This window comes from Panulirus ornatus, chromosome 7 (genome assembly GCF_036320965.1).
Source record: "Panulirus ornatus isolate Po-2019 chromosome 7, ASM3632096v1, whole genome shotgun sequence".
Classification (NCBI taxonomy): domain Eukaryota; kingdom Metazoa; phylum Arthropoda; class Malacostraca; order Decapoda; family Palinuridae; genus Panulirus; species Panulirus ornatus.
Window position 1 is genome coordinate 11,702,798 of NC_092230.1, and position 18,169 is coordinate 11,720,966.

An 18,169-nucleotide genomic window follows, 5' to 3' on the forward strand; every position below is an offset into this window, starting at 1 on the left:
TGTATAGATATGTATATGTGCGTGTGTGGGCCTTTATGTATATGCATGTGTATGTGGATGGGTTGGGCCATTCTTTTGTCTGTTTCCTTGCGCTACCTTACTAATGTGGGAAACAGCAACTAAGTGTAATGCACGGAAACCACAGCCCTCTATCTATATCCAGACCTTTCCATGGTTTACCGCTGACACTTCACATGCCCTGGTTCAGTCCACTGACAGTACATCGACCCCATTATACCCCATCATTCCAGTTCGCTCTATTCTGTGCATGCCTTTCACCCTCCTGCATGTTCAGGCCCCTTTTGCTCAATATTGTCTTCACTCTATCCTTCCACCTCCAATTTGGTTTTTTGCTTCTCCTTGTTCCCTCCACCTCTGACACATACATCCACTTTGTCATCCTTTCCTCTCTCATTCTCTCTGTGTCCAGACCATTTCAACGCACCCTCTTGTGCTCTCTCAACCACACTCCTTTTATTACCCTTTCATCACTTACTTGATCAAACTGCCTTACAGTACATATTGTCCTCAAACATTTCATATCGAACACATTATACCCCCTCTGTACAACCTATAGCCCATGCCTTGCAACCATATGATATTGCTGGAACTACTTTTCCTTTTGACATACCCAGTTTTGCTCTCTGAGTTAACATTCTCTTTCCACATGTTCTCCATTGCTCCTAGAACCTTTGCCCCTTCTCCCACTCTAAGACTCACTTCTGCTTTCATGTTTCCATTTGCCAGGTACATTCCCAGATGTCTAAAACACTTCACCTCCTCCAATTTTTCTCCATTCAAACTTACATCCCAACTGACTCGGTCCCTCAATCCTGCTGAACCTAATAACTCTGCTTTTATTCACATTTACTCTCAACTTTCTCCTTTCACTTTTTTCCAAATTCGGTCACTAGCTTCTGCAGTTTCTCACTCAAATCAGCCACCAGTGCTGTATCATCAGCAATCAATGATCGACTCATTTCCCAGGCCCTCTCATCCCCAACAGACTGCATACTTGCCCTTCTCTCCAAAACTGTTGCATTTACCTCCCAGACCATCTCATCATAAACAAATTAGACAACTTTCGTGACATCACACACCCCTGCTGCAGACTGATCTTCACTGGGAACCAGTCATTCTCCTCTCTTCCTACTCGTATGCATGCCTTACATCCTTGGTAGAAACTCCTTACTCCTAGCAGCTTGGACCTAAGATCTTGAGAGGCTCCTGTAGCACCGCTTAGGTCCCACCAGCTTGGCCCTTAGATCTTTAAGTGTTTTGATGTGTGTGCAGAGAATGGTACATTACTGAGTTGTAATTGCTAGGTGTCATCTTTATGGTAGATGCAGTTCTTTCACTTACTAAAGATTCTTCTCACATGAACTTCCTTTATCTCAGGCAAGGCTCAGCGTGAAGGTCTTTTCATATGCAGATGCCCTCACAATCACGTCACAACACCCACAGTAACATCAAATGATTAGCACTACATTACACAGTTGGAACAATTGCTTTCAAAACACTGTGCTAGAGCTACCTTGTGCGAGTGGCTTATTAATTGTGAGGCAGCACTAAAGGCTAAGAGATGGCACTCAGCACCACAATGAAACAAATATCCTACCAAGAAAGTCCCACCTCAGCATGCTTGGCACTTGATTACCCTCCCACCCAAACCACTCTTTAACTCACTATCAGCTGCCAAGTACATATAAAAAGCTTACCCATATCTTATACTTCGATAACCTCTACTCAAATGCTGCACCATGCACACTCCACATTGCCCTTTTTTTGGTAGCATATGGTAGACCCACTTTTTTTTGGTCTCAGTCTGTCCCATGCTATTGTGTTGTCAGGGTGTATACAGTGTTTCTGTTATTTCAGAATAGTGACTTTATTTATTGAATAATCTTGCAATCCTTACAATTCAAAATGGCATCAAGTAATAGTAAGTGGTGTAATGAAAACAGGTAGTCCATCCTCAGTTTATTATAAAGAAGTATCCTTTCACTGGAGATGGGTGGCATCACCTATATCTCAGTAAGACTCCTGCCTCCAACTGCCTGGCAAGCGCTTCCATGCTGCTGGGTTCTCACCACCCAGCTATCGTACCACACACTAAACCCTCCTGTGATAAAAGAGGATATGTGAATATAAATATGGCACAGAAATAGGTTACATTTGATTTAACTGACTTTCGGCATTATTAGACACCACTTCCCTATTTGTCTGTTAAATCAACAGTTTCCCATCAAATCAACTGGTTTGAAAAGAGAGATATACATAAGTATACATATGTAAGTAGGAGAGATGGCCAGAGAGCGTTATTGGATTACGCGTTAATTGATAGGCGCGTGAAAGAGAGACTTTTGGATGTTAATGTGCTGAGAGGTGCAACTGGAGGGATGTCTGGTCATTATCTTGTGGAGGCGAAGGTGAAGATTTGTAGAGTTTTTCAGAAAAGAAGAGAGAATGTTGGGATGAAGAGGGTGGTGAGAGTAAGTGAGCTTAGGAAGGAGACTTGTGTGAGGAAGTACCAGGGAGACTGAGTGCAGGATGGAAAAAAGTGAGAGCAAAGGACGTAAGGGTAGCAGGGGAGGAATGGGATGTATTTAGGGAAGCAGTAATGGCTTGCTCAAAAGATGCTTGTGGCATGAGAAACGTGGGAGGTGGGCAGATTAGAAAGGGCAGTGAGTGGTGGGATGAAGAAGTGAGATTATTAGTGAAAGAGAAGAGAGAGGCATTTGGACGATTTTTGCAGGGAAATGGTGAAGATGACCGGGAGATGTATAAAACAAAGAGGCAAGGTCAATAGAAAGGTGCAAGAGATGAAAAAGAGGCAAATGAGAGTTGGGGTGAGAGAGTATCATTAGATTTTACGGAGAGTAAAAAGATGTTTTGTAAGGAGGTAAATAAAGTGCGTAAGACAAGAGATCAAATTGGAACATCAGTGAAGGGGGCTAATGGGGAGGTAATAACAAGTAGTGGTGATGTGTGAAGGAGATGGAGTTAGTATTTTGAAGGTTTGTTGACTGTATGTGATGATAGAGTGGCAGATATAAGGTGTTTTGGTCGAGGTGGTGTGTGAAGTGAGAGGGTCAAGGAGAATGATTCGGTAAACAGAGAAGAGGTTCTGAAAGCTTTGCAGAAGATGAAAGCCGGCAAGGGGGCAGGTTTGGATGGTATTGCAGTGGAGTTTATTAAAAATGGGTGACTGTGTTGTTGACTGGTTGGTGAGGATATTCATTGTATGTTTGGCTCATGGTGAAGTGCCTGAGGATTGGCGGAATGCATGTATAGTGCCATTGTACAAGGGCAAGGGGGATAAAGGTGAGTGTTCAAATTACAGAGGTATAAGTTTGTTGAGTAGTTCTGGGAAATTATATGGGAGGGTATTTTTGAGTTGGTGAAGGCATGTACAGAACATCAGAATGGGGAAGAGCAGTGTAGTTTCAGAAAAGGTAGAGGATGTGTGGATCAGGTGTTTGCGTTGAAGAATAAATGTGAGAAATAGAAAAACAAATGGATTTGTATGTAGCATTTATGGGTCTGGAGAAGGCATATGATAGAGTTGATAGAGATGCTCTGTGGAAGGTATTAAGAGTATATGGTTTGGGAAGGAAGTTGCGGAAGCAGTGAAAAGTTTTTATCGAGGATGTAAGGCATGTGTAAGAGTACAAAGAGAGGAAAGTGATTGGCTCTCAGTGAATGTCAGTTTGCGGCATAGGTGTGTGATGTCTTCATGGTTGTTTAATTTGTTTATGGATGGGGTTGTTATGGAGGTGAATGTAGGAGTTTTGGAGAGAGGGGCAAGTATTCAGTCTGTTGTGGATGAGAGGGCTCGGCAAGTGAGTCATTTGTTGTTCACTGATGATACAGTGCTGGTGGCTGATTCAGGTGAGAAACTGCAGAAGCTGGTGACTGAGTTTGGTAAAGTGTGTGAAAGAAGAAAGCTGAGAGTAAATGTGAATAAGAGCAAGTTTATTAGGTACAGTAGAGTTGAGGGACAAGTCAATTTGGAGGTAAGTTTGAATGGAGAAAAACTGGAGGAAGTGAAGTATTTTAGATATCTGGGAGTGGATTTGGCAGCAGATGGAACTATAGAAGTGGAAGTGAGTCACAGGTTGGGGGAGGGGGTGAAAGTGCTGGGAGCGTTGAACTATGTGTGGAAGGCAAGAACATTATCACGGAAAGCAAAAATGGGTATGTTTGAAGGAATAGTGGTTCCAACAATGTTATATGGTTGCGAGGCATGGGCTATAGATAGGGTTTTGTGGATGTGTTGGAAATGAGATGTTTGAGGATAATATGTGGTGTGAGGTGGTTTGATCGAGTAAGTAATGAAAGGGTTAGAGAGATGTGTGGTAATAAAAAGAGTGTGGTTGAGAGAGCCGAAGAGGGTGTATTGAAACGGTGTGGTCACATGGAGAGAATGAGTGAGGAAAGATTGACAATGAGGATATATATGTCAGAGGTGGAGGGAACGAGGAGAAGTGGGAGACCAAATTGGAGGTGGAAGGATGGAGTGGAAAAGATTTTGGGCGATCTGGGCGTGAACAACCAGGGCATACGAAGCGTCTTGGGTAAACCATGGAAAGTTTTGTGGGGCCTGGATGTGGAAAGGGAGCTGTGGTTTCAGTGCATTATACACGACAGCTAGAGACTGAGTGTGAACAAATGTGGCCTTTGTTGTCTTTTCCTAGCGCTACCTCATGTGTGTGCGGGGGAGGTGGGATGTTATTTCATGTGTGGCGGAGTGGCGACAGGAATGAATAAAGGCAGCAAGTATGAATTTTGTACATGAGTATATGCCTCTGTATGTTTATGTATGTGTATATGTTGAAATGTATTGGTATGTATATGTGCATGTGTGGACGTGTATGTATGTACATGTGTATGTGGGTGGGTTGGGCCATTCTTTCGTCTGTTTCCTTGCACTCCCTTGTTAACACGGGAGACGGTGACAAAGTATAATAAATAAATATATAAGATATATGTAAATAGTTATTCCTAGGGCTAAGGTGGAAAGAATACTGCCCACATATTCTCTGCATGTCATAGAAGGTGACTAAAAGGGGTGGGAGGAGTGGACAGGAAATCCTCCTCTCCTGTTTTTTCTTTTCCATGAGAAGGAACTGAAAAGGGGGCCAAATGAAAATTATTCCTTCTAAGGCGCAGTCATCATTTCTTGAAGCTAACTCACTAATGCAAAAAATTGTGAATATGTACAAAAAAATTATAAGTAATTTCAGTAGTGTTACTGGACTTCTCTTGCATGAGGTTACACTGAGTGAAAAGTCACTTTTGACGAGGCCTTATCACCAGGCGTACAGTCTAGACAAGTAACTTCTCAGTCCAAAGTGGTCAACATTTCCCTATTACCGGAAGTAGAACAGCTGTAGGCTGCAGGAACCTTTAGAAAGAGGCTTTCTTTCTTAGACAAAGGTTGTTGCGTAATTATGTCTCATTTTTAATGCATCCTGTGCCTAGGGTAATTATGAATAAGTACAATATGATTACACATCATGCCTAATCAAAGTAGTGCTAGGAACAAACAAAGAAGAGCCTCATTTGTGTACAGCCAATAATTAAGTCATGTATAATATACTGAAACCAGAGTTTAACATCCACAGCCAAGCCCCTTGATTTACCTTGACATTTTCATATGCCCTGGTTAAGCCCATTTACAGCACATCACTTCCTCATTTACAACATCGATCCAGTTGATTTTATCTCATGTATGCTTCTTGCCCTTTTCAGTTTTCAGGCCCCAATATCCCAAAGTCTACTTCATTGTATCTTCTCATTTCCTTGGTCTGACCCTTCCCCTTGCTTCCTCCTCATCTTATGCATGGGTCTTTTCAGCAGTTCATTGTCTCCATATGCCCAAACCATTTCAGCACACTCTGGTTTGACCCTATGAGCCAGACTGCATATACTATTCTATTGAATACACTTTAGTTTTGATACAGTCATTCCATACATGATCAACCTGCCTCATGCCACATACTGTATTACCCTCAGGCATTTCATAACCTATACAACCACCTTTTTTCTTTCTTTCTTTTTTTGAGACCTTAGACTGACATCCAGATAGTACTGATGGGACTACTATACCGTAAGGCATACTCATCTTTAACTTAACAGACACTTTCCTCTCCAATACACTCCTTAATGCACATAGGACCTTGGCTCCCTCTTAGCCTATGATTCACTTCAGCCCTTTAAGGAGTGTCAGTAGCAAATACTTTAGTAAAGGAATTATGCTGTGTATCTTAGGGTCAAACTGATATGACTGAGAAGCCTATCAAGTTTATATCCCTCAATATTCTTTTGTAAGAATGCAGGTATTAGTATTGCCACAGTGAATGTATTTACTATCATTTTATTTTGCAGGGAACGTGGTGAACACTCAGAATTTCGACGTGAACGTGGGTCCAGTTTAGAACGGCTTCTAAACCCTGATGACAAAGGAAGTTCTGTCCGCCTTGGACGGGCTGGCATTCGGTCTGCTTTGCAGACATGGCATAAAGAGAGAAGCAGAGGAGAGAGTGGAGATAATAACAATAATAACAAGAACACACAAAAAAAAGAACCTAGAGAACCAAGGTTTGTAATACTTTCACAAGGTAACATTCTATGATAAGGGTTAATGAATTATTGAATAAAAGTTGATTGAATAAGTGATGAAAGGGTAAGAGAGATGTGTGGTAATAAAAGGAATATGATTGAGAGAGTGGAAGAGGGTATGTTGAAATTGTTCTGACATATTGAAAGAAAGTGTAAGGAAAGATTGATAAAGGAGATATATGTCAAAGGTGGGGTGGGGGGGGGACAAGAAGCAGACCAAATTGGAGGTGGAAGGATGGAGTGAAAAAGATTTTGAGTGATTGGGGCCTGAACATATGGGAGGATGAGAGGCATGCAAGGAATAGAGTGAATTGGCACGATGTGGTATACTGGGGCCATTGTGCTGTCAGTGGACTGAACCATGGCATGTGAAATATTGGGTAAACCATGGAAAGGTGTGTGGGGCCTGGATGTGAATAGGGAGCTGTGGTTTCAGTGCATTACACATGACATGTAAAGACCGAGTGTGAATGATTGTGGCCTTTTTTTTCTGTTTCCTGGCACTACTTCGCTTAAGCAGGGGGTAGTGATGCTGTTTTCTGTGGGGTGGGGTAATGCTGGGAATGGATTGAAGGCAAGCATGTATGAATATGTACATGTGTTTTTAGTTTTTAGTTTTCCAAAAGAAGGAACTGAGGAGGGGGCAAGGTGAGGATATTCCCTCAAAAGCCCAGTCCTCTGTTCTTAACACTACCTTGCAAATGCGGGAAGTGTCTAAATGTGTGTGGATGTAGCCTAGATGAGAAAAAAGGAGAGATAGGTAGTATGTTTGAGGAAAGGAACCTGGATGTTTTGGCTCTGAGTGAAAAGAAGTTCAAGGGTAAAGGGGAAGAGTGGTTTGGGAATGTCCTGGAAGTAAAGTTAGGGGTTAGTGAGAGGACAAGAGCAAGGGAAGGAGTAGCACTACTCCTGAAACAGGAGTGATGGGAGTATGTGATAGAGTGTAAGAAAGTAAATTCTAGGTTGATATGGGTAAAACTGGAAGTTGATGGACAGAGATGGGTGATTATTGGTGCATATACACCTGTACATGAGAAGAAAGATCATGAGAGGCAAGTGTTTTGGGAGCAGCTGAATGAGTGTGTTAGTGGTTTTGATGCACAAGACTGGGTTATAGTGATGGGTGATTTGAATGCAAAGGTGAGTAATGTGGCAGTTGAGGGAATAATTGGTATACATGTTGTAAATGGAAATGGTGAAGAGCTTGTAGATTCATGTGCTGAAAAAGGACTGGTGATTGGCAATACCTGGTTTAAAAAGCGAGATATACAAAAGTATACGTATGTAAGTAGGAGAGATGGCCAGAGAGCGTTACTGGATTACGTGTTAATTGATAGGCTAAAGTGCTGAAAGGCGCAACTGGAGGGATGTCTGATCACTATCTTGTGGAGGGGAAGATGAAGATTTGTAGGGTTTTCAGAAAAGAATAGAGAATGTTGGGGTGAAGAGAGTGGTGAGAGTAAGTGAGCTTGGGAAGGAGACTTGTGTGAGGAAGTACCAGGAGAGACTGAGTACAGAATGGAAAAAGGTGAGAACAAAGGAGGTAAGGGGAGTGGGGGAGGAATGGGATGTATTTAGGGAGTCAGTGATGGCTTGCACAAAAGATGCTTGTGGCATGAGAAGCGTGGGAGGTGGGCAGATTAGAAAGGGTAGTGAGTGGTGGGATGAAGAAGTAAGATTATTAGTGAAAGAGAAGAGAGAGGCATTTGGACGATTGTTGCAGGGAAAAATGCAAATGAGTGGGAGATGTATAAAAGAAAGAGGTAGGAGGTCAAGAGAAAGGTGCAAGAGGTGAAAAAGAGGGCAAATGAGAGTTGGGGTGAGAGAGTATCATTAAATTTTAGGAAGAATAAAAAGATGTTCTGGAAGGAGGTAAATAAAGTGCGTAAGACAAGGGAGCAAATGGGAACTTCAGTGAAGGGGGCTAATGGGGAGGTGATAACAAGTAGTGGTGATGTGAGAAGGAGATGGAGTGAGTATTTTGAAGGTTTGTTGAATGTGTTTGATGATAGAGTGGTAGATATAGGGTGGGTCGAGGTGGTGTGCAAAGTGAGAGGGTTAGGGAAAATGATTTGGTAAACAGAGAAGAGGTAGTAAAAGCTTTGTGGAAGATGAAAGCATGCAAGGCAGCGGGTTTGGATGGTATTGCAGTGGAATTTATTAAAAAAGGGGGTGACTGTATTGTTGACTGGTTGGTAAGGTTATTTAAAGTATGTATGATTCATGTTCAGGTGCCTGAGGATTGGCGGAATGCATGCATAGTGCCATTGTACAAAGGCAAAGGGGATAAGAGTGAGTGCTCAAATTACAGAGGTATAAGTTTGTTGAATATTCCTGGTAAATTATATGGGAGGGTATTGATTGAGAGGAAGTGAGTCAGTTGTTGTTCGCTGATGATACAGTGCTGGTGGCTGATTCATGTGAGAAAGTGCAGAAGCTGGTGACTGAGTTTGGTAAAGTGTGTGAAAGAAGAAAGTTAAGAGTAAATGTGAATAAGAGCAAGGTTATTAGGTACAGTAGGTTTGAGGGTCAAGTCAATTGGGAGGTAAGTTTGAATGGAGAAAAACTGGAGGAAGTAAAGTGTTTTAGATATCTGGGAGTGTATCTGGCAGCGGATGGAACCATGGAAGCGGAAGTGAATCATAGGGTGGGGGAGGGGGCGAAAATTCTGGGAGCCTTGAAGAATGTTTGGAAGTCGAGAACATTATCTCGGAAAGCAAAAATGGGTATGTTTGAAGGAATAGTGGTTCCAACAATGTTGTATGGTTGCGAGGCTTGTGCTATCAATAGAGTAGTGCGCAGGAGGATGGATGTGCTGGAAATGAGATGTTTGAGGACAATATGTGGTGTGAGGTGGTTTGATCGAGTAAGTAATGTAAGGGTAAGAGAGATGTGTGGAAATAAAAAGAGTGTGGTTGAGAGAAGAGTGTGGTTGAGAGGGCAGAAGAGGGTGTTTTGAAATGGTTTGTTCACTTGGAGAGAATGAATGAGGAAAGATTGACCAAGAGGATATATGTGTCAGAGGTGGAGGGAACGAGGAGAAGTAGGAGACCAAATTGGAGGTGGAAAGGTGGAGTGAAAAAGATTTTGAGTGATCGGGGCCTGAACATGCAGGAGGGTGAAAGGCGTGCAGGGAATAGAGTGAATTGGAACGATGTGGTATACCGGGGTTGACGTGCTGTTAATGGATTGAACTAGGGCATGTGAAGTGTCTGGGGTAAACCATGGAAAGTTGTGTTGAGCCTGGATGTGGAAAGGGAGCTGTGGTTTCGGTGCATTAGTACATGACAGCTAGAGACTGAGTGTGAACGAATGTGGCCTTTGTTGTCTTTTCCTAGCGCTACCTCGCACACATGAGGGGGGAGGGGGTTGTTATTCCATGTGTGGCGGGGTGGTGATGGGAATAAATAAAGGCAGACAGTATGAATTATGTACATGTGTATATATGTATATGTCTGTGTGTGCATATATATGTGTACATTGACATCTATAGGTATGTATATTTGCGTGTGTGGACGTGTATGTATATACATGTGTATGTGGGTGGGTTGGGCCATTCTTTCATCTGTTTCCTTGTGCTACCTCGCTAACACGGGAGACAGCGACAAAGCAAAATAAATAAATAAGATAAAAATGATTGATTGAGATGGTGAAGGCATGTACAGAGCATCAGATTGGGGAAGAGCAGTGTGGTTTCAGAAGTGGTAGAGGATGTGTGGACCAGGTGTTTAATGTATGTGAGAAATACTTAGAAAAGGAAATGGATTTGTACGTAGCATGTATGGATCTGGAGAAGGCATATGATAGAGTTGATAGAGATGCTCTGTGGAGGGTATTAAGAATATATGGTATGGGAGGGAAGTTGTTAGAAGCAGTGAAAAGTTTTTATTGAGGATGTAAGGCATGTGTACGTGTAGGAAGAGAGGAAAGTGATTGGTTCTCAGTGAATGTAGGTTTGCGGCAGGGGTGTGTGATGTCTCCATGGTTGTTTAATTTGTTTATGGATGCGGTTGTTAGGGAGGTGAATGCAAGAGTTTTGGACAGAGGGGAAAGTATGCAGTCTATTGTGGATGAGAGAGCTTGGGAAGTGAGTCAGTTGTTGTTCACTGATGATACAGCACTGGTGGCTGACTCATGTGAGAAACTGCAGAAGCTGGTGACTGAGTTTGGTAAAGTGTTTGAAAAAAGAAAGCTGAGAGTAAATGTGAATAAGAGCAAGGTTATTAGGTACAGTAGGGTTGAGGATCAAGTCAACTGGGAGGTAAGTTTGAATGGAGAAAAACTGGAGGAAGTAAAGTGTTTTAGATATCTGAGAGTGGATCTGGCAGCGGATGGAACCATGGAAGCAGAAGTGAATCATAGGGTGGGGGACGGGGCGTAAATTCTGGGAGCCTTGAAGAATGTTTGGAAGTCGAGAACACTATCTTGGAAAGCAAAAATGGGTATGTTTGAAGGAATAGTGGTTTCAACAATGTTGTATGGTTGCTGGGCATGGGCTATGGATAGAGTTGTGCGCAGGAGGGTGGATGTGCTGGGAATGAGATGTTTGAGGACAATATCTCATGTGAGGTGGTTTAATTGAGTAAGTAATGTAAGGGTAAGAGAGACATGTGGAAATGAAAAGAGTGTGGTTGAGAAAGCAGAAGAAGGTGTTTTGAAATGGTTTGGTCACATGGAGAGAATGAGTGAGGAAAGATTGACCAAGAGGATATATGTGTCAGAGGTGGAGGGAACGAGGAGAAGTGGGAGACCAAATTGGAGGTGGAAAGATGGAGTGAAAAAGATTTTGAGTGATCGGGGCCTGAACATGCAGGAGGGTGAAAATCATGCAAGGAATGGAGTGAATTGGAACGATGTGGTATACCGGGGTTGACGTGCTGTCAATGGATTGAACTAGGGCATGTGAAGCATCTGGGATAAACCATGGAAAGTTGTGTGGGGCCTGGATGTGGAAAGGGAGCTGTGGTGTCGGTGCATTAGTACATGACGGCTAGAGACTGAGTGTGAACGAATGTGGCCTTTGTTGTCTTTTCCTAGTGCTACCTCGCACACATGAGGGGGGAGGGGTTTGTTATTCCATGTGTGGCGGGGTGGCGATGGGAATAAATAAAGGCAGACAGTATGAATTATGTACATGTGTATAAATGCATATGTCTGTGTGTGTATATATGTGTACATTGAGATGTATAGGTATGTATATTTGCGTGTGGACGTGTATGTATATACATGTGTATGTGGGTGGTTTGGGCCATTCTTTCGTCTGTTTCCTTGTGCTACCTCGCTGACATGGGAGACAGCGACAAAGCAAAATAAATAAATAAAATAGAAATGATTGATTGAGAGGGTGAGGGCATGTACAGAGCATAAGATTGGGGAAGAACAGTGTGGTTTCAGAAGTGGTAGAGGATGTGTGGATCAGGTGTTTGCTTTGAAGAATGTATGCGAGAAATACTTAGAAAAGCAAATGGATTTCTATGTAGCATGTATGGATCTGGAGAAGGCATATGATAGAGTTGATAGAGATGCTCTGTGGAGGGTATTAAGAATATATGGTATGGGAGGCAAGTTGTTAGAAGCAGTGAAAAGTTTTTATTGAGGATGTAAGGCATGTGTACATGTAGGAAGAGAGGGAAGTCATTGGTTCTCAGTGAATGTAGGTTTGTGGCAGGGGTGTGTAATGTCTCCATGGTTGTTTAATTTGTTTATGGATGGGGTTGTTAGGGAGGTGAATGCAAGAGTTTTGGACTGAGGGGAAAGTATGCAGTCTGTTGTGGATGAGAGAGCTTGGGAAGTGAGTCAGTTGTTGTTTGCTGATGATACAGCACTGGTGGCTGATTCATGTGAGAAACTGCAGAAGCTGGTGACTGAGTTTGGTAAAGTGTGTGAAAGAAGAAAGCTGAGAGTAAATGTGAATAAGAGCAAGGTTATTAGGTCCAGTAGGGTTGAGGGTCAAGTCAATTGGGAGGTAAGTTTGAATGGAGAAAAACTTTAGGAAGTAAAGTGTTTTAGATATCTGGGAGTGGATCTTGCAGTGGATGGAACCATGGAAGCAGAAGTGAATCATAGGGTGGGGGAGGGGGCAAAAATTCTGGGAGCCTTGAAGAATGATTGGAAGTCAAGAACACTATCTTGGAAAGCAAAAATGGGTATGTTTGAAGGAATAGTGGTTCCAACAATGTTGTATGGTTGCTGGGCGTGGGCTATGGATAGAGTTGTGCGGAGGAGGGTGGATGTGCTGGAAATGAGATGTTTGAGGACATTATGTGGTGTGAGGTGGTTTGATCAAGTAAGTAATGTAAGGGTAAGAGAGATGTGTGGAAATGAAAAGAGTGTGGTTGAGAGAGCAGAAGAGGGTGTTTTGAAATGGTTTGGTCACATGGAGAGAATGAGTGAGGAAAGATTGACCAAGAGGATATATGTGTCAGAGGTGGAGGGAACGAGGAGAAGTGGGAGACCAAATTGGAGGTGGAAAGATGGAGTGAAAAAGATTTTGAGTGATCGGGGCCTGAACATGCAGGAGGGTGAGAGGCATGCAAGGAATAGAGTGAATTGGAACGATGTGGTATACCGGGGTTGACGTGCTGTCAGTGGATTGAATTAGGGCATGTGAAGCGTCTGGGGTAAACCATGGAAAGTTGTGTTGGGCCTGGATGTGGAAAGGGAGCTGTGGTGTCGGTGCATTAGTACATGACGGCTAGAGAGTGAGTGTGAACGAATGTGGCCTTTGTTGTCTTTTCCTAGTGCTACCTCGCACACATGAGGGGGGAGGGGTTTGTTATTCCATGTGTGGCGGGGTGGCGATGGGAATAAATAAAGGCAGACAGTATGAATTATGTACATGTGTATAAATGTATATGTCTGTGTGTGTATATATATGTGTACATTGAGATGTATAGGTATGTATATTTGCGTGTGTGGACGTGTATGTATATACATGTGTATGTGGGTGGGTTGGGCCATTCTTTCGTCTGTTTCCTTGCGCTACCTCGCTGACATGGGAGACAGCGACAAAGCAAAATAGATAAATAAAATAGAAATGATTGATTGAGAGGGTAAAGGCATGTACAGAACATAAGATTGGGGAAGAGCAGTGTGGTTTCAGAAGTGGTAGAGGATGTGTGGATCAGGTGTTTGCTTTGAAGAATGTATGCGAGAAATACTTAGAAAAGCAAATGGATTTCTATGTAGCATGTATGGATCTGGAGAAGGCATATGATAGAGTTGATAGAGATGCTCTGTGGAGGGTATTAAGATTATATGGTATGGGAGGCAAGTTGTTGGAAGCAGTGAAAAGTTTTTATTGAGGATGTAAGACATGTGTACATGTAGGAAGAGAGGGAAGTCATTGGTTCTCAGTGAATGTAGGTTTGCGGCAGGAGTGTGTAATGTCTCCATGGTTGTTTAATTTGTTTATGGATGGGGTTGTTAGGGAGGTGAATGCAAGAGTTTTGGACAGAGGGGAAAGTATGCAGTCTGTTGTGGATGAGAGAGCTTGGGAAGTGAGTCAGTTGTTGTTTGCTGATGATACAGCACTGGTGGCTGATTCATGTGAGAAACTGCAGAAGCTGGTGACTGAGTTTGGTAAAGTGTGTGAAAGAAGAAAGCTGAGAGTAAATGTGAATAAGAGCAAGGTTATTAGGTACAGTAGGGTTGAGGGTCAAGTCAATTGGGAGGTAAGTTTGAATGGAGAAAAACTGGAGGAAGTAAAATGTTTTAGATATCTGGGAGTGGATCTTGCAGCAGATGGAACCTTGGAAGCAGAAGTGAATCATAGGGTGGGGGAGGGGGCGAAAATTCTGGGAGCCTTGAAGAATGATTGGAAGTCAAGAACACTATCTTGGAAAGCAAAAATGGGTATGTTTGAAGGAATAGTGGTTCCAACAATGTTGTATGGTTGCTGGGCATGGGCTATGGATAGAGTTGTGCGGAGGAGGGTGGATATGCTGGAAATGAGATGTTTGAGGACATTATGTGGTGTGAGGTGGTTTGATCAAGTAAGTAATGTAAGGGTAAGAGAGATGTGTGGAAATGAAAAGAGTGTGGTTGAGAGAGCAGAAGAGGGTGTTTTGAAATGGTTTGGTCACATGGAGAGAATGGGTGAGGAAAGATTGACCAAGAGGATATATGTGTCAGAGGTGGAGGGAACGAGGAGAAGTGGGAGACCAAATTGGAGGTGGAAAGATGGAGTGAAAAAGATTTTGAGTGATCGGGGCCTGAACATGCAGGAGGGTGAGAGGCATGCAAGGAATAGAGTGAATTGGAACGATGTGGTATACCGGGGTTCACCTGCTGTCAATGGATTGAATTAGGGCATGTGAAGCGTCTGGGGTAAACCATGGAAAGTTGTGTGGGGCTTGGATGTGGAAAGGGAGCTGTGGTTTCGGTGCATTATTACATGACAGCTAGAGACTGAGTGTGAACGAATGTGGCCTTTGTTGTCTTTTCCTAGCGCTACCTCGCACACATGAGGGGGGAGGGGTTTGTTATTCCATGTGTGGTGGGATGGTGATGGGAATAAATAAAGGCAGACAGTATGAATTAGGTACATGTGTGTATATGTATATGTCTGTGTTTGTATATATATGTATACATTGAGATGTATAGGTATGTATATTTGCATGTGTGGACGTGTATATATATACATGTGTATGTGGGTGGGTTGGGCAATTCTTTCGTCTGTTTCCTTGTGCTACCTCGCTAACGCCGGAGACAGCGACAGAGCAAATAAGAATAAAATATATATATATTAAGAATATATGGTGTGGGAGGAAAGTTGTTAGAAGCAGTGAAAAGTTTTTATCGAGGATGTAAGGCATGTGTACGTGTAGGAAGAGAGGAAAGTGATTGGTTCTCAGTGAATGTAGGTTTGCGGCAGGGGTGTGTGATGTCTCCATGGTTGTTTAATTTGTTTATGGATGGGGTTGTTAGGGAGGTAAATGCAAGAGTTTTGGAAAGAGGGGCAAGTATGAAGTCTGTTGGGGATGAGAGAGCTTGGGAAGTGAGTCAGTTGTTGTTCACTGATGATACAGCGCTGGTGGCTGATTCATGTGAGAAACTGCAGAAGCTGGTGACTGAGTTTGGTAAAGTGTGTGGAAGAAGAAAGTTAAGAGTAAATGTGAATAAGAGCAAGGTTATTAGGTACAGTAGGGTTGAGGGTCAGGTCAATTGGGGGGTGAGTTTGAATGGAGAAAAACTGGAGGAAGTGAAGTGTTTTAGATATCTGGGAGTGGATCTGGCAGTGGATGGAACCATGGAAGCGGAAGTGGATCATAGGGTGGGGGAGGGGGCGAAAATTCTTGGGGCCTTGAAGAATGTGTGGAAGTTGAGAACATTATCTCGGAAAGCAAAAATGGGTATGTTTGAAGGAATAGTGGTTCCAACAATGTTGTATGGTTGTGAGGCATGGGCTATGGATAGAGTTGTGCGCAGGAGGATGGATGTGCTGGAAATGAGATGTTTGAGGACAATGTGTGGTGTGAGGTGGTTTGATCGAGTGAGTAACGTAAGGGTAAGAGAGATGTGTGGAAATAAAAAGAGCGTGGTTGAGAGAGCAGAAGAGGGTGTTTTGAAGTGGTTTGGGCACATGGAGAGAATGAGTGAGGAAAGATTGACCAAGAGGATATATGTGTCAGAGGTGGAGGGAACGAGGAGAAGAGGGAGACCAAATTGGAGGTGGAAAGATGGAGTGAAAAAGATTTTGTGTGATCGGGGCCTGAACATGCAGGAGGGTGAAAGGAGGGCAAGGAATAGAGTGAATTGGAGCGATGGGGTATACCGGGGTTGACGTGCTGTCAGTGGATTGAATCAAGGCATGTGAAGCGTCTGGGGTAAACCATGGAAAGCTGTGTAGGTATGTATATTTGCGTGTGTGGACGTGTGTATATACATGTGTATGGGGGGGGGTTGGGCCATTTCTTTCTTCTGTTTTTTTCTTGCGCTACCTCGCAAACGCGGGAGACAGCGACAAAGTAAAAGAAAAAAAGAATATATATATATATATATATATATATATATATATATATATATATATATATATATATATATATATATATATATTATCCCTGGGGATAGGGGAGAAAGAATACTTCCCACGTATTCCCTGCGTGTCGTAGAAGGCGACTAAAAGGGGAGGGAGCGGGGGGCTGGAAATCCTCCCCTCTTGGTTTTTTTTTTTTTTTTATTTTCCAAAAGAAGGAACAGAGAAGGGGGCCAGGTGAGGATATTCCCTCAAAGGCCCAGTCCTCTGTTCTTAACGCTACCTCGCTAATGCGGGAAATGGCGAATAGTTTGAAAGAAAGAAAAGATATATATATATATATATATATATATATATATATATATATATATATATTTTTTTTTTTTTTTTTGCTTTGTCGCTGTCTCCCGCGTTTGCGAGGTAACACAAGGAAACAGACAAAAGAAATGGCCCAACCCACCCCATACACATGTATATACATACGTCCACACACGCAAATATACATACCTACACAGCTTTCCATGGTTTACCCCAGACGCTTCACATGCCTTGATTCAATCCACTGACAGCACGTCAATCCCGGTATACCACATCGCTCCAATTCACTCTATTCCTTGCCCTCCTTTCACTCTCCTGCATGTTCAGGCCCCGATCACACAAAATCATTTTCACTCCATCTTTCCACCTCCAATTTGGTCTCCCTCTTCTCCTCGTTCCCTCCACCTCCGACACGTATATCCTCTTGGTCAATCTTTCCTCACTCATTCTCTCCATGTGACCAAACCATTTCAAAACACCCTCTTCTGCTCTCTCAACCACGCTCCTTTTATTTCCACACATCTCTCTTACCCTTATGTTACTTACTCGATCAAACCACCTCACACCACACATTGTCCTCAAACATCTCATTTCCAGCACATCCATCCTCCTGCGCACAACTCTATCCATAGTCCACGCCTCGCAACCATACAACATTGTTGGAACCACTATTCCTTCAAACATACCCATTTTTGCTTTCCGAGATAATGTTCTCGACTTCCACACATTCTTCAAGGCTCCCAGAATTTTCGCCCCCTCCCCCAAGGCTCCCAGAATTTTCGCCCCCTCCCCCACCCTATGATCCACTTCCGCTTCCATGGTTCCATCCGCTGCCAGATCCACTCCCAGATATCTAAAACACTTCACTTCCTCCAGTTTTTCTCCATTCAAACTCACCTCCCAATTGACTTGACCCTCAACCCTACTGTACCTAATAACCTTGCTCTTATTCACATTTACTCTTAACTCTCTTCTTTCACACACTTTACCAAACTCAGTCACCAGCTTCTGCAGTTTCTCACATGAATCAGCCACCAGCACTGCATCATCAGGGAACAACAACTGACTCACTTCCCAAGCTCTCTCATCCCCAACAGACTTCATACTTGCCCCTCTTTCCAAAACTCTTGCATTCACCTCCCTAACAACCCCATCCATAAACAAATTAAACAACCATGGAGACATCACACACCCCTGCCGCAAACCTACATTCACTGAGAACCAACCAATCACTTTCCTCTCTTCCTACAC

The 18,169-nt window shown here is 43.0% G+C and overlaps 1 protein-coding gene across 1 annotated transcript in view; it reads left to right on the forward strand.

The window, feature by feature from the left end:
* The window catches only part of LOC139749415 (uncharacterized), a 267,630-nt gene that overhangs the window by 118,766 nt on the left and 130,695 nt on the right, over window positions 1–18,169 (forward strand). Inside the window, exon 6 of the mRNA XM_071663251.1 lies at window positions 6,391–6,603. Within this exon, the coding sequence (XP_071519352.1) occupies window positions 6,391–6,603 (213 nt within the window). The remainder of the gene's footprint in view (window positions 1–6,390; window positions 6,604–18,169) is intronic.